This window comes from Mobula hypostoma, chromosome 18 (genome assembly GCF_963921235.1).
Source record: "Mobula hypostoma chromosome 18, sMobHyp1.1, whole genome shotgun sequence".
NCBI classification, from domain to species: domain Eukaryota; kingdom Metazoa; phylum Chordata; class Chondrichthyes; order Myliobatiformes; family Myliobatidae; genus Mobula; species Mobula hypostoma.
The window spans coordinates 58,939,200-58,954,894 of record NC_086114.1 but is presented as its reverse complement, the minus strand read 5'-3'; the positions used below and the strand labels follow the sequence as shown (position 1 = coordinate 58,954,894).

The window sequence follows — 15,695 nt, the reverse complement described above, 5'->3', positions numbered from 1 at the left end:
TGTTTGGAACAGTGTAACACAATAAATCTAGCTCCTCACCTACATTCTTACTAGTTTTGATGGGGACTAACAGCACTCAGCTCCATCACATAGCCACTTATCCTGATTTCAGCATTTGCAATCTAAATTGTCAGACTACTTGTTTGATATATAGCATTGAATGAGCAGAAACTTCCTTCAACTACTTACTGACAACATCACAAGCTATTCCCTAGTCACTCATTCCATCCTCACCTCTGTCATCGTCTGAAAGTGAACCAAATTATTGGCAATCTCAGTAGCAAATTTAAATTTGAGATGAACTTTGGCCCAAAAGTGCTACCACGGAATCCACCACTTCACAAGTCTAATTTTGTTAAACTAACTCATGCCATTTATTACCACCTGGGCTTGAATATATCACCCGTCTTTCTGAAAGACCTATCTTGTTTGTAAACTTGCTTTCCAAAACTACTGCTAATACTTGAACCACCTTGCCTTTTTATCATCATCCCCTGCTTGACTACCCGCACACTCTCGCAGCCAAGCAACACACTCACCTTGTTTTCACATTCTGCTCGCTGTGCTCCCAGCCCTTGCACCACATCTCCCTACAGTCTCCCATGGCTTCGCCCTTCACTTCTCACTGCTGTTTCCTGTTGCTGTGAAACTCTTGATATCAGTACCCTCAGTCTAATCCTCAAACTTAATTATTCCATGGCAGATGTACTTTAAACCATGCAGATCCCGATCTTTAGGATTTCGTCGCAAATGTATTTGATATTTTTGTGAAGCATTTCATAGTTTGCTGCAATTGCAGTTTAAATGTATGATGGCAAGTGAATGGGATTTGTAATAAAGTAGAAATGTTTGTGCCAGAGATAGGGTTTTCAAAATGCTTTTCATTCTAATATTCCTATCTTTATTTCAAGTATCTCCCTCTCTAGAAGTTCATTCTTTGTTTCTACCCCTTTCCAAAAAATACCTGACCTCTATCCACGTGGATAAGAAAAGGAAAATGTCATGGTATATGATAGCAAATAGGTTTCATAATGTATACTGTAAATACAGATGGGACCTACTTCAGTTAGACTTGAATACCCTTTAGTTTTAAATGCATTAAGTTGGTTAAAAAATTTATGTTGGATAGAAATGAAAATTAGCTTTAATCCTTCACTGGATTGCCTAGCAGAAGGCTATCAAATCAAAAAGATACTTAAATACTATTACTCTGAAATTCTACCTAGTAGATCCATAAAATGCAATCAATGTTCCTGTGGTATCAAATTTGTTTTGGGAGACTTAACAGTTAAAAGTGTACTTCTCAGACAGTATCCTGAACTGCAGCTTTATCGGGTTGTCTCCAGAAACATCAAGGTTGTCGTATTGAGTGACTTCAACTTCCGCAATGTAGATTGTGTAAGTTCTTTGGTGAAAAGAGGGTTAGATGGTGTGGTATGGTTTTGTGCATCCAAGGAATTCTTAGAACAGTATATGGATAGTCTGACTAGAAGAGGAGCCTATACTGAACCTTGTTTTGGGAATGAGCCTGGCTGGATGATTAACCTTTAGGAAACAATGATCATAATTCCTTAAGTTTTAAGATACCCATGGACTAAGGTTAAGTATGGACTTTTTATGAAAGTATTAAACTAGGGGAGGGCAAATTACAAGAGTATTAGACAGGAGCTAGGAAGAGAACCCAGATGAACAATGCTACAGCAGAGACCTCTATCCAGCAACCTTGGTTCAGCAAACCTATTGCTAACAATAACCTGTGATTACCTGTTAGGTGGATTGAAATATAAACCGGATCGTTTATTGACCTTGAAATGAAATGTTCTACATAAAGCCTGAAAAATTGGAGTTTTGGATTTCTTTATTTTTTTGAAATTCTGCCTTTCCAAATTTAATTCAGACATTGAATGACATTGTATCATGTGACTTTATTTCTGTTAGCATAAAGCTCGAGGCAGTGGAGTACATCTTTTCCTCAGCTCTAAGAATAAATGATTTGAGATGGCATGCAGAAGTGTGTTTGTTCATGACGGTGGATTAACCTGCTGTTGAAACAGTACAAACCTGGGCTGTGACCTTTCATCGTGAGGAAATGATGTGGCAGTCTCTGTGACAAGCTGTAGCTGATCATCTTGGGTTGTGAAAGACTTGAGAGCACAGAGTAGCTTCTCATTCCAGATCAGCTGACTGTCACAAGCTTACTAGAGACTTTGTTCTAGCTGTCTGTAAGCATTTGTTACAGGAATAGCTTTTTACAACTTGTCCCTTGTAAAGCAGCAGTCATTTCTGTAAATCATTGTGCTCGACCTTTGTGACTTATATCAGCTTGAGTTGTCAGTGGTGTGGGAATGCTGTGAAATGGTTTGCCAGCAATTCCAATATGAGATTGCGTGTAGTATAAGAAATCCATGGCATGTAATTATATTAACATTAATAGTATAAACTTTAAGCAGTTTAAATGTGGGTAACCTCACTGAAATGTTGCTGTGAAAATCCAAATTAAATTGTAGTCTTTAAATTGAATAACACTATACATTCAGGCTTTGATTTTTTTTATTTGAACTCGTTTAATTTACAAAGCTACTAATTTGATCAGCTTTTGTGTACAGCTTTCCTTCCACTTTCACTAACAGAACATTTCACCTTCAGTGCTTCATCTAAAGGGACAAAGGTCCTCTACCCAAAACCCTGAAGATATAGCAGGCCATTCGGCCATTAAGTCTTCACTATTCAATCATGTCTGATTGTATTCCAAACCTGTTCTCCTGAACTCCAAACTCTTCAACCCTTTACCAATCAAGAACCTATCAATCTCTGCCTTTTCAAAAAAAAAACCCAATGACTTTGCCTTCATAGCTCTCTGTGTGACACAATACACAGATTCTCCACCACTTGCCAAAGAAATACCTCCTTAACCCAGTTTTAAAGGGACTTGTCTTTATTCTGAGCCTGTGCCCTTGGATCCTAAACACTCTTACTAATGGAAACAACATCTCCACATCCACTGTATTCAGGCCTTTCAGTATTTGGTAGGTTTCAATGAGATACTCCTCATCCGTCTGATCTCCAGCGGGTACAGGCCCAGAGTCATGAAATGCTCCTCATATTAAGACTTTCATTCCTGGGATCATTCTTGTGAAGCTCTCCTGGTTCTCTCCAAGGCCAGCACTACTATACTTGGATATGGGGCCCAAAGCTACCTGCTTGTCCCTCCATCTGTCTCTGTATCCTCAGCAGACTTGGCCATAATAACATCAGTTCCTTCTTCCAGGTCATTATAAGGTGGCAATGTGTGTGGTCCTAACATCATCCAAAACTCTGCTAGTCACCTGCAGTCATCCTGAAAAGGACCCCTTTATCCCCACTTGACCTTCTGTCAGTTGTCTTATTTTCTATCCATGCTGGTATCTTGTCTCTGATAGCATGAACTCATTGTTCTTAGCAGCCTTGTGTGCAGCTAATTGTCAAAGTCTTTCTGATAATTTCCACTGACTCTCCTTAATTAAATCTGCTTGTTACTGACTCAATTCTAACAATTTTGTCAGATATCTCCCTTAATAAAATAATGTTGTTTTCACCCAGTTTTATCATTCTCCTTCTAATCTCTCCACACAAGTACCATTACCAGTTCTAGTCAGCTGGCATTGTAGAAAATAGGACACGAATATGGTGATATAAGGTAAAGAACTGCTGGGTTATTTATATATATAAAAAAAATAGAGACTATAAATGGTAGTGTAAATATGTCTGACATTAAAAGCAGAAGATGCTGAAAATAGTCAGTCAGGCAGCAACTGAGGGAAGAGAAGCAATTGATTTTTTTTTATCCATGACCTTTCCATTAAACCAGAATAGTTGATGGTAAAAGTTGAAACACTTTAAACTACAAGAACAGGGGTGAGGGGAAAGCAAAGTTCTGCCTTCTCCACTTGTCTTAGGGGAAGGTGAGTAAAGATCTCTGAACCTATGAATTAGGTGCAGAAGTTGGTCATGTAGCCCCTTGAGTCTGCTGGACAAGTTAATGTTTATAGCTGATACAAAATGTACTTGCATCTACTTGTGATGACCTGCTCCATTATTGGTAATCTGAGTACTACATTAACAATATTCAAAGGCCCTGCTTCCACCATGCGTGAGGACTGATCCTCTGAGACAAAGAATTTTGCTTCATCTCTCTGAGGTGGTAACTGTTCAGATTCTCCCACAACCTGAAACGTCCACCCTGTCAGCTCTCCTCAGGACCGCATCACCACTGGTTCTTCTAAACTCCAGCAGATGCAAACCAATCCTGCACAGTCTTCCTGATACGGCAACCCATTCTTTATAAGCCATTAAATCTTCTCTGAACTACTTCCAATGCATTACACCTTAAATGAGACTAATAATGTACATAGTACTCCACTTGTGATCTCAACAAGGCCTAAACAAGTTAGGCATAATCTTTTGACTTTTGTACTGTATTTTATTTTCTCAGCAAAATGAAAGCAAGCTGAATATTATTTACATAAGTGATTCTGTAGCTTCTGGAAATCTTGAGCAACGCACACAAAATGCGAGAGGAACTCAGCAAGTCAGGCAGCAGCTATGCAGGGGAACAAACAGCTGTCGTTCCGAACCAAGGCCCATCAGAACCTTGCACCCCAATAAAGAGCTTCAGCTTCTGCTCATTCGAGCTGCAGTATTTTTTGTGAACATTATTTAATTACCCGATATGAGCCTTCTATGAATCGTGTACTAGGACACCCTGCATCTTTAAGCCCAGCAATCTCTCATTTTGATGTGTTTGCATTTTTCTGCTTAATGAAGAATTTCAGACTTTTCAAAATGTGTCCAGGTACTCACTCTACCTTCCTTGTGTTGTCAGAACATTTAGCAGTTATCCCTTTGGTGCCTCATTGAAGACATTTGTGAAAGCAAGAGTGATTAAATAGGGATGAAAATGCAGGGTGACAGGGCATGGTAATATAACTAAATTGGTGAAGGTGTAATGCAAGAAACTTTACTATTGTTGATGCTGGAGATCTGAAATAAAACTGCTACAAATGTTCAATGAAATAGTTGAATGCAGTATTGAATCCAGCAGCCTAGTTGGAAGATCAGATGCAGTTTGTTAACCAGGCATTAAGGTTCAGAATCAGATTTATTGTTACTGACATTAACATAAAATTTGTTGCTTTGCAGCAGCAGTATTGTGCAAGACGTAAAATCTATAAATTACAAAAGTAATGTAAAAACAAGATGAAGTTATGTTTATAGACTTCAGAAATCTGATAGCAAAAGGGAACAAGTTGTTCCTAAATCCTTGACTGAGGGTCTTCAGGCCCCTGTACTTCCACCGCAATGGTAGTAACATGAAGAGAGCGTGTCCTGATAGCGAGGATCCTTAATGGTGGATACAGCCTTCTTAAGGCACCACCTCTTGATGTCCTCAATGGAAGGTGGGGAGGGTCATGCCTGCGATGGAATATACGAGGGGTGATTGATAAGTTCGTGGCCTAAGGTAGAAGGAGTCAATTTTAGAAAACCTAGCACATTTATTTTTCCTACATTTACACACTTAGTCCAGCGGTCATGGAGCGTACGGATCCTTTCTTTGTAGAAGTCAGCGTCTTGGACCTCCAGAAGTGGTCCACAGTAGGGGTGATTGACAAGTTCGTGGCCTAAGGTAGAAGGAGATGAGCTATTATCTTCCAACTTCCTGCATTTTCACTCAGAGTTGAACTGCACGTGCATGTAACGAGAGCTGTATAACTCATCTCCTTCTACCTTAGGCCACGAACCTATCAATCACCCTTGCTGTGGACCACCTGGAGGTCCAAGATGCTCTCGTTACATGCACGTGCAATTCAACTCTTTGAGTGATAATGCAGAAAGTTTGAAGTTAATAACTCATCTCCCTTAGTCCACAAACTTATCACCCCTGCTGTGGATCACTTCACAAAGAAGGGATCCGTATGCTCCACGACCGCTGGACTAAGTGTATACATATAGGAGGGGACTATGTGGAAAAATAAATGTGCTAGGTTTTCTAAAATTGACTCCTACCTTAGGCCACGAACTTATCAATCACCCCTCATGTAAGGACCTATCGACAAGGGAGTATGGAAATGAAATAGAGGATTAGTGATCAGCAACTGAATGCTCAGAATTATGTTTGAGTGAAGGTATGTGCAAAGCAGTCACCTCAATCTGCTGTTGGCCTCTCCAGTGTAGAAGAAACGATGTATTTGTCATGTGTACTACTTACTCTACGAGCTTCGTGTAAGCAAAGAACGCTGGTGTACATGACCATAAATAAATTTGAATCTGGAGCTCACATTGTGAAAGTGAATATACCAGAAAATTCAAGTATACTCGGATTTTTTTTCAATCAATTGCTTTGCAATATGAATATTTATATAATTACTAAACAATTATTACTGGTTATTTAAGTAGACCCACTGAGATTTCACTAACACTGACTGGCTAAGTGCAGTAAAATGAATCATGGTTTCAGAGGAAGTCACACCAGTTTGCAAGAAAATCTAGTGTGGAGCGATTCTGTTTGATCAACGTGAGATGAGTAAAAATGTATAAATATTTATTTTACATTTCCAATTCATTTGGCACTTCCATTTTGCAGGAATTGATTTCAAAATACGAACAGTGGAACTAGATGGGAAGAAAATCAAGCTCCAGATATGGTAAGTATTAATGATTGAATGAATGTAATTTTTGTTTGGTTAAAATGGAACAGTTACTGATCTAAATGTGATATTGGATTTGGGCTAGATATAATGTTACAAACAAGAAAATGCTCATTAATAAACAACATTATTGGGAAAAAAAGTTAACATTTCAGTTCAATGGTCTTTCTTAGCTTCTTGAGATTGTAACCAAACTGGAATTCCTCAATTTAAGTTCCAGTAAGAATGAAAACCTAATGCAAACCAGCAATGCAAATTTGATTGTAAAAGTACTAATTTTAATCAGGAATATGTTTAGTGTTGGTTTGATCTTCTGCACAATTGCCTATATCAAGAATACCCTCCTTGATGCCAGCGTCCACCATGTGCCCCGTCTGGCTCCGCATTCACAGGGAATCCTGTAAACACCAGCCATCCTGAGTCCCAGGTCACCTTTGACCTGCATAAACTGCAATTTGAGCTTCCTTATGGGTTTGTCGATGATATTAATCCAATATTTCTTCAAGAACCTAGCGATCCTCCTAGAAACTGGAAATACAGAGAAGACGGGTGGTAGCGATGGGATCCTCCTCGTTAGGTTTCCTGGATTTTCCGTTGGCCCTGTTAAGGGCTCAGTTGATTTCCTTCACCTTGTAGCCAATCATTGTTCGTAATCGACTTACTTCTTCGTAGAGCTTCTCCAGGTCCAAAATCGTTTTCGCATAGAAAAGGGTCCTATCATTAACTCAGACTTCATCTATTTAGTTTTAGCAACTTCATTTCGTCTCTCTTTCGCTATGCCAGATGTACTCGTCTTTGCTTTATCTGTATGTAATACCTTAAAACCTTTAGGAAAAACCAAGCGTTTATAACACCTATCACATAATTATTTCAAAGGTTTTAAGATGTGTCGATTATGATCTAATTTTAGAATTTTGCTGATTGATCATAGCTAGTGTTTCTATGAAGTCTTTGGTTTAGTGCCCTCAGAAGGAGACTTATAGAGTGGGACAAAAACAAGACTGATTTGCAGTTTCTTTGGAGAAATAAATTCACTTCTCCAATACAGCTGGAAAGACCGTTGTGTCAGGTTACCAAATTAGAAGTAGATTTCTTCACGCTGCACCTGATCTTTGAGAATTAGAGGGGAGAGCAACCTTTAAGCTGGAGAAGCAAAACTGTGGATGATTTAAAGTGGTTAATCCATGAAAGAGAAACTTTCAGCAGTATTTCATAATTGAGTTCAAAGGACCATGAATTCTGCATCTTAGTGATCTGGGCTAAATGGTTGAAATTATTTTGTAGAATGCTGAGAAGTCTAATAACTGAAACATGTCACCACCATATGAATTAATTCTAGATTAATTAACTGGACATGCAATATATCCTTGACTAGTGAATATCTTTTCACAAATGTTTTAAACATTTTCCACGACTGTACCAATACAAACTTGCTGTAGAATACAACACAAAAATAAATTAGATCTGTGGAATCGATTTAACTAAATTCTCCCAGATACTTAGCACATGTTAATCTGTAGAAATGCTTTTAAGATGTAGGAGTAAAGTGAAATGTCACAGTTAAGTGATCAGTCAAGGAATAATAGGTTTAGGCTGTAGGGTGAGTAATCAGATCTTTACAATATAGCACAGCCTCAATATAACTTCCCTCTTTATTTTGTGATTTCAGGTATCCCACCCAAATATTATCATGACCCCATTATGGAAACCAAGCACATGTTAGCTTTCCTTATTATACAGGTCTTTTTTAATGTAGGTGTTAAAATTGTTCCCTGATGGCCATGTTATGAAGGTTGCACAGTAGTTCACTACTTCTTTGAGAAGGTGGGTGATTAAGATGGAGTAGTAAGGACGTTACAGTCAATAATTGCTAACATTTTAGCAGAACTGAGTAGAAAAGAATAAAACCACTTAACGACCACATTGCTGGGTTTTTTTTTGCATGATTTGAACCTCTCATTGATGTTTCCAGCAAGTGCATCACAACGGGTTATTGAACAGTCTCAAGATGCATTGCTTTGAATTATCTGGGAACACCAACAGCTACCTAACACAAATATATTTCCTACAAATCTGAAAAACATGATTTTATTTCAAATACTACTTTATTTTTCTGTTGGACTGGACAGCACTGTGAAGAGTAAACCCACACTGATCTGTAACTTGTGCTGGATCGCTCACATTTGGATATTGATGTTTTTGATATGGTGAAACATGCCTTCAGTTCAGGATAATGAAGGGATCAGGGTAAGAACTGTATTACCCAAAGGGTGTGTGGAACTTGGAATGCACTGCCTGGGGCGGTAGATTGAAGTGCTCTCACAGCATTTAAGTGTTTAGAGGAGCATTTAAGTCACCAAGGCATAGTGTAACTTATGGTCCAACTGCTGGTAAATCGGATAAGCATAGATAACTACTTGGTCGGTATGGAGACCTGGCGGGCCAAAGAGCCCATTTCTATGCTTTACTCTTTAACTAGAGCCATAATAAAAGCTCTTCTCCCATGATTGTCCTCTGATCAATCGTTTTTGGCATTTAATCTGTCCTGCAGTCTACCACATCCATCATTCTCTCCTCTTTCTTGCACTGTGCTGTAAATTTATTTTTCTTTCATGTTACACTGCAGATTTAAAACAAAAACAAGATTGAAACCTAATGCTCACCAGGGTTTAAGGTGTTTTAATCTCGTATATAGAGAATCCTCTCAGTGGTTTGGTTAGTAATACGTTGAGCTGTAAATTTCATGTCTTATAATTTTTAGAGCTTTTATGGTCTTTTTCTACCAAAAAGATCAAAAGATCCATTTTGCTGTTTTTCATGAATTTACCAGTAGACAGAAGAATAAAGCTAAAAATGGTTTCCTGAGTATACCCATGGGCCCATACGAATTGTTGGTTTCTCAAGTAAAAGTCAAACAGGTGCTTTGGAATATGCCTATCGGCGCAATAAATCTACAGTGGATACAGTCTCATTGGCTCTTCATGCAGCTTTGGATCACTTGGATAATACTAATACTTGTGTCAGGCTGCTGTTTATTGACTACAGCTCGGAGCTTAATACAATCATTTCTACAGGACTGATCAAAAAGCTTCAAAACCTGGGCCTCTGTACCTCCCTCTGGATCCTCTACTTCCTCAGTGGAAGACTGCAGTCTATGCGGTTCAGAAATAACATCTTTACCTCACTGACAATCAACATTGTGCATTTCAGGGATGTCTGCTTAGTCCACTGCTCTACTCTCTATATCCATGAATGTGTGGCGAGGCATAGCTGAAATGTCATCTATAAATTTGCTGATGACACATCTATTGTTGGCAGAATTTCGGATGGTGATAAGATGGTGTACAGGAGTGAGATATATCAGCTAGCTGAGTGCTGTTGCAGCAGCAACCTTGTACTCAACGTCAGTCAGATCAAAGTAATGATTGTGGGCTTCAGAAAGGGTAAGACAGGGAAAAGCATACCAGTTCTCATAGACGGGTCAGAAGTGGAAAGAGTGATCAATTTCAGTGGGTGTCAGCATCTCTGAGGATCGATATTAAGCCCAACATATCAATGTAGTCACAAAGAAGGCACGACAGCGGCTGTATTTCATTAGGAACTTGAGATTCGGTGTGTCACCAAAGACACTCGCAAGTTTCGACAGATTTAACATTCTGACTGTCTGGGATTGAGGGGCAGCACTGCACAGGATTGAACTAAGCTGCAGAAAGTTGTAAAGTCTGCTCTATCATGGGCCTACCCAGCATCAAGGACATCTTCAAGAAGCAATGCTGCAAAATTCTTCCTCTGCCACCAGATTTCCGAATGGACACTGAACAGATGAATACTACCTGACTACTTACTTGCACTACTTAGTTAATTTTATTTATTTTTTTTTACCATAATTCAGTTTTCACTATAATGTATTGCAATGTGTTGCTGCATATCAGCCAGTTTCATGACATATGCCAGTGATATTAAACCTAATTCTGATTCTGTTCCAAGTTGGAACTGCTGATGAGAGGAACGAGCGTTGAATGCAATATCAACTCATCAGTGCTATGGGTTCTGAGAAGAGGAAGTTGCAGACTGGTATGGGGTCTTCAGGGTGTCTGATCAGTTACTTACTGCAAGCCACCTGCTCAGACCGCAACCTCTTGCAAATACTAATGATGGGAACACAGGAGACTTAAGTTCAAAAATTTTGATTAAATTATCCTCTCTTTCTGATCAGGGACACAGCAGGTCAAGAAAGATTCCGTACCATCACAACCGCATACTACAGAGGAGCTATGGTAAATAGTCTTTTCTAAGTTCCGTGTTCTAAATTAGCACTGCACACAATTACAATTGAATGTTTACAATTTTAATAGTTAATAATTAGATAAATGGGAAACAATATAACCACTTTCTGCCCCTTAATTACTTTTATTAACCCCCTGAGTTTGTCTATCAGAATAGCGTAATGTTTGCAAACCTACTGAAACCCTCATGTAGAACTATGTGGTACAGGGAGCTGGGCTGCATATGAACCTCACACATAACGACAAGAGTCCGAGGTAAGATAATATATCAGTTTCCAATTGAATGGAAAGAATGAAATCTAGTCCCCGAGACTGGTAGGGAAATATGCAAGCCCACTTCATAATTATGTCACTTGTTATTTATTATTATCAGTAGCGAGGGTGGAAGCATCAGCTCTGGTTGTCTATCCAATAAACTGTGTGGCACTAGTAAGTGCAGGCTCGGGTCTAACCAATGAGCTATGCATACAGCATACTATCAAGTGCAGGCATATGCCTATACTTCCTGCCTGGACAATTGGTGATACACTGTCTATTTATTGCAGGCCTGTGTAGGTAGAGTTCTGTATTTTTTATGCCTTTATGGCAGCTAGTCATTGAATAAACTGTGAAATGGGTTGTCTGTCAGGTTTTCACGAGAAAAATTCAGTCTTTTCTGTTTTGCTGTTCTATATATTCTGAAACTTTTATTTGTGAAATAACTTTTGCCCTCTGGGGAATATTTCTAAACAAAATTTACTAAGTTTCCTCCCTAATCTACACAGTGTATCCATCAAAATAAAGCAGGATAATGTTTGTATATAACATATCTGTTGCCTCCTGAGGATCTACGTCTCGTCATCTCTAGAATGTCCTTTAATTTTTTTTCTATATTGACCAAGAATTTCACTCAATTAACATCATGTTCATTGGCATGTTGCTGATGTGCTGTAGATTGATGAAAGCAAAAGTGGAGAAATGTGCATGCTATAAACTTTATTTTTGACCATATTTCTAGGGAATAATGTTGGTATATGACATAACAAATGAGAAGTCTTTTGATAACATAAAGAACTGGATAAGGAATATTGAAGAGGTAAGTAACAATTTGTTCAAAGCTTTGATCTGTCAGCAGTAACCAGTTGACGTATGTCATGAAAGGCAGAAAATAAAAGCTTAACTCAGTTTCTAGACTAGTTTGTAGGAAGAAAACAAAATTGTGATCTTAAAAATACAAAAGCTAATGTAAAGTTATAAAAGTTGGGCTGTTTATGTGGATACAACTTCCAATAAATCTTGCCTATTTACCTTGATATTAGGCTGATGGATAAGAGGTTGTGTACTATAATCTCAAGTATTGTGATGAAAGTACTAAAGCATATGTGCATCTTGCATTCCAGAAGAATTGAGGTTGGCAAAATCCAATATTATTCTGTCATAACTCTGTGGATCTAATTTTGGAGATCTGATAATGAATTCCCCAAATGTATTATTTCCAAATAGTAATTTCATTTGGATTTGATTGTCTCCATAAAGTGTACTGTGCTAACTGGATGCCACGTCTTAAAGTTGCTTAGTTGCTGGTTTAGTATTTCTATACAAGTCCTCCCCTGCTTACAAGTGCCAGACTTGTGTACAGCCCATATATACAGACAAGCATTTGGGAAAGTGGCGGGATGGATTTGCCTGCAGCTGCAGGCATTTTCTACCAAGGTGAGAGCCCTGTTCACAATATAATTTCCAACTTGCAAACTGAGTTATAAACAGTTCACAGGAAATGCAAGTCTACAGATGCTGGAATCTGGAGCAACAAGCACAATGCTAGAGGAAGTCAGTGGTTCAGGCAGCATCTGTAAAGGGAAATGGACAGTCGCAGTTTTGGTTTTAGAGACTTGATCTTTCTTTTCCTTCCTTCCACATCACCTCAGTTTAATGATTCACTTTAGTCTCTTGGACACTTCACTTCAAAGTACATGTATGCCACCATATACAACTTGAGATTCATTTTCTTGTGGGCATTCACCGTAAATCCAAAGAGAGACAATAGAATCAATCAAAAACCACACACAAGACAATCAAAAAAAACTGCAAGTATAAAAAGAAGAAAAGTAATAATAAATAAAGCAATAAATATTGAGAGCATGAGATGAAGCATTCTTGAAAATGAGTTCACAGGTTATAGGAACAGTCCTGTCTTGGTATGAGTGAAGTTTCCCCTTCTGGTTCAAGAGCCTGATGGTTGAGGGGCAGTAACTGTGATGGACTGAGCTTAACTACTACTTTTTGTAGTCTTTGGTGTTGGTGTTTCCATACGAGGCCATGATGTAACCAGTCAATGTACTCTCCACCACACATCTGTAACAGTTTGTCAACATTTTAGCTGATGTGTCAAATCTTCACAAACGTCTAAGAGAGTGGAGTCACTGTTGTGCTTTCTTTGTAATGGAACTTGCATTCTAGACCCAGGACAGGTCCTCTTAAAATGATAACACCAAGGAATTAAAAGTTGCTAACCCTCTCTCAGAAAGTTAGAAGGCATGGGATCCAGGGAAGTTTGGCCAGGTGGATTCAGAATTGGCTTGCCTGCAGAAGGCAGAGGGTGGTGGTAGAGGGAGTACATTCAGATTGGAGGATTGTGACTAGTGGTGTCCCACAAGGATCTGTTCTGCGACCTCTACTTTTCGTGATTTTTATTAACGACCTGGATGTGGGGGTGGAAGGGTGGGTTGGCAAGTTTGCAGACGACACAAAGGTTGGTGGTGTTGTAGATAGTGTAGAGGATTGTCAAAGATTGCAGAGAGACATTGATAGGATGCAGAAGTGGGCCGAGAAGTGGCAGATGGAGTTCAACCCGGAGAAGTGTGAAGTGGTACACTTTGGAAGGACAGACTCCAAGGCAGAGTACAAAGTAAATGGCAGAATACTTGGTAGTGCGGAGGAGCAGAGGAATCTCGGGATACATGTCCACAGATCCCTGTAAGTTGCCTCACAGGTGGATAGGGTAGTTAAGAAAGCTTATGGGGTATTAGCTTTCATAAGTTGAGGGATAGAGTTTAAGAGTCGCGATGTAATGATGCAGCTCTACAAAACTCTTGTTAGGCCACACTTGGAGTACTGTGTCCAGTTCTGGTCACCTCACTATAGGAAGGATGTGGAAGCATTGGAAAGGGTGCAGAGGAGATTTACCAGGATGCTGCCTGGTTTAGAAAGTATGCATTATGATCAGAGATTAAGGGAGCTAAGGCTTTACTCTTTGGAGAGAAGGAGGATGAGAGGAGACATGATAGAGGTGTACAAGATAATAAGAGGAATAGATTGAGTGGATAGCCAGCGCCTCTTCCCCAGGGCAGCACTGCTCAATACAAGAGGACATGGCTTTAAGGTAAGGGGTGGGAAGTTCAAGGGGGATATTAGAGGAAGGTTTTTTACTCAGAGAGTGGTTGGTGCATGGAATGCACTGCCTGAGTCAGTGGTGGAGGCAGATACACTAGAGAAATTTAAGAGACTACTAGACAGGTATATGGAGGAATTTAAGGTGGGGGCTTATATGGGAGGCAGGGTTTGAGGGTCGGCACAACATTGTGGGCCGAAGGGCCTGTACTGTGCTGTACTATTCTATGTTCTATGTTCTATTCCTTAATGAGGACTGGCTCATGGATCTCCGATTTCCTCTTCCTGAAGTCAGTCAGCTCCTTGATCTTGCTGACATTGAATGAAGGGTTGTTATGGCAGCACTCATCCAGATTTTCAGTCTGTCTCCTATATGCTCAATTCAACACTACCTTTGATTTGGCCAATGACAGTGGTGTCGTCAGCAAACTTAAATATGGCATTAGAACTGTGTTCAGCCTCACAGCCATAAGTATAAAGTGACTGGAGCAGGCACCTGTGCTGTTGGTGATTGTGGATGAGATGTTGTTACCCATCCAAACTGACTGAGCTCTGCAAGTGAGGAGATTGAGGATCCAGTTGCACAAGGAGGCATTGAGGCCTAGGTCTTCGAGCTTATTAGTTTTGAGATGATGATACTACTGAATGCCAAGCTGTAGTTAATAAAGAGCATCCCAATATATGTAGCTTCACTGTCCAGATGTCCCAGGGTTGAGTGAAGAGCCAATGAAATGGCACCTGTTGTTGACCTGTTGTCACAGTAGGCAAATTGGAGCAGATCCAAGTCGCTCCTCAGCAGGAGTTATGTTTCATGACCAGCCTCTCAAAGCACTTCATCACAGTGAATGCAAGTGCTACTGGACGGTAGTCACTGAGGCAGGTTACCGTGGTCTTCTTAGGCACCGGATGAATTGAAGTCTGTTTGGGGCAGGTGGGTGCTTCAGATTGGCAAAGTGAGAGGGTAAAGATATCAGTGAACACTCCAGTCAGTTGATCAGCATAGGTCTTCAGTACTCCTGCTTAGAATTCTGCTTCTATGCTTGATTTCACTGTCTCTAGATTTTTAGTTATTAGTGATAGTGTGGAGAAGGCCTTTCTGGTCCTTTGAGCCACGCCACCCCAACAACCCTGATTGACCCTAACCTAATCAAGGGACAGTTTACAATGACCATTTCACCTGCCCAGCATGTCTTTGGACTGTGGGAAGAAACCGGAGCACCTGAGGAGGATGTACAGAGATTCCTTATGGAATAGCGTCAGAATTAATCTCCGAACTCCAGAACACCCCAAGCTGGAATGGCATTGCGGTAACTGCTACACTTACACAACTCTTTTTCGAAAGCCTTCCAAAACTCTT

General features: G+C 39.7%; 1 protein-coding gene across 1 annotated transcript in view; it reads left to right on the top strand.

The window, feature by feature from the left end:
- Positions 1 to 15,695, top strand: part of rab8b (RAB8B, member RAS oncogene family) — a 70,869-nt gene that overhangs the window by 43,664 nt on the left and 11,510 nt on the right. The window contains exons 2-4 of the mRNA XM_063070964.1: positions 6,620 to 6,680; positions 10,900 to 10,960; positions 11,967 to 12,044. Of these exons, the coding sequence (XP_062927034.1) occupies positions 6,620 to 6,680; positions 10,900 to 10,960; positions 11,967 to 12,044 (200 nt within the window). The remainder of the gene's footprint in view (positions 1 to 6,619; positions 6,681 to 10,899; positions 10,961 to 11,966; positions 12,045 to 15,695) is intronic.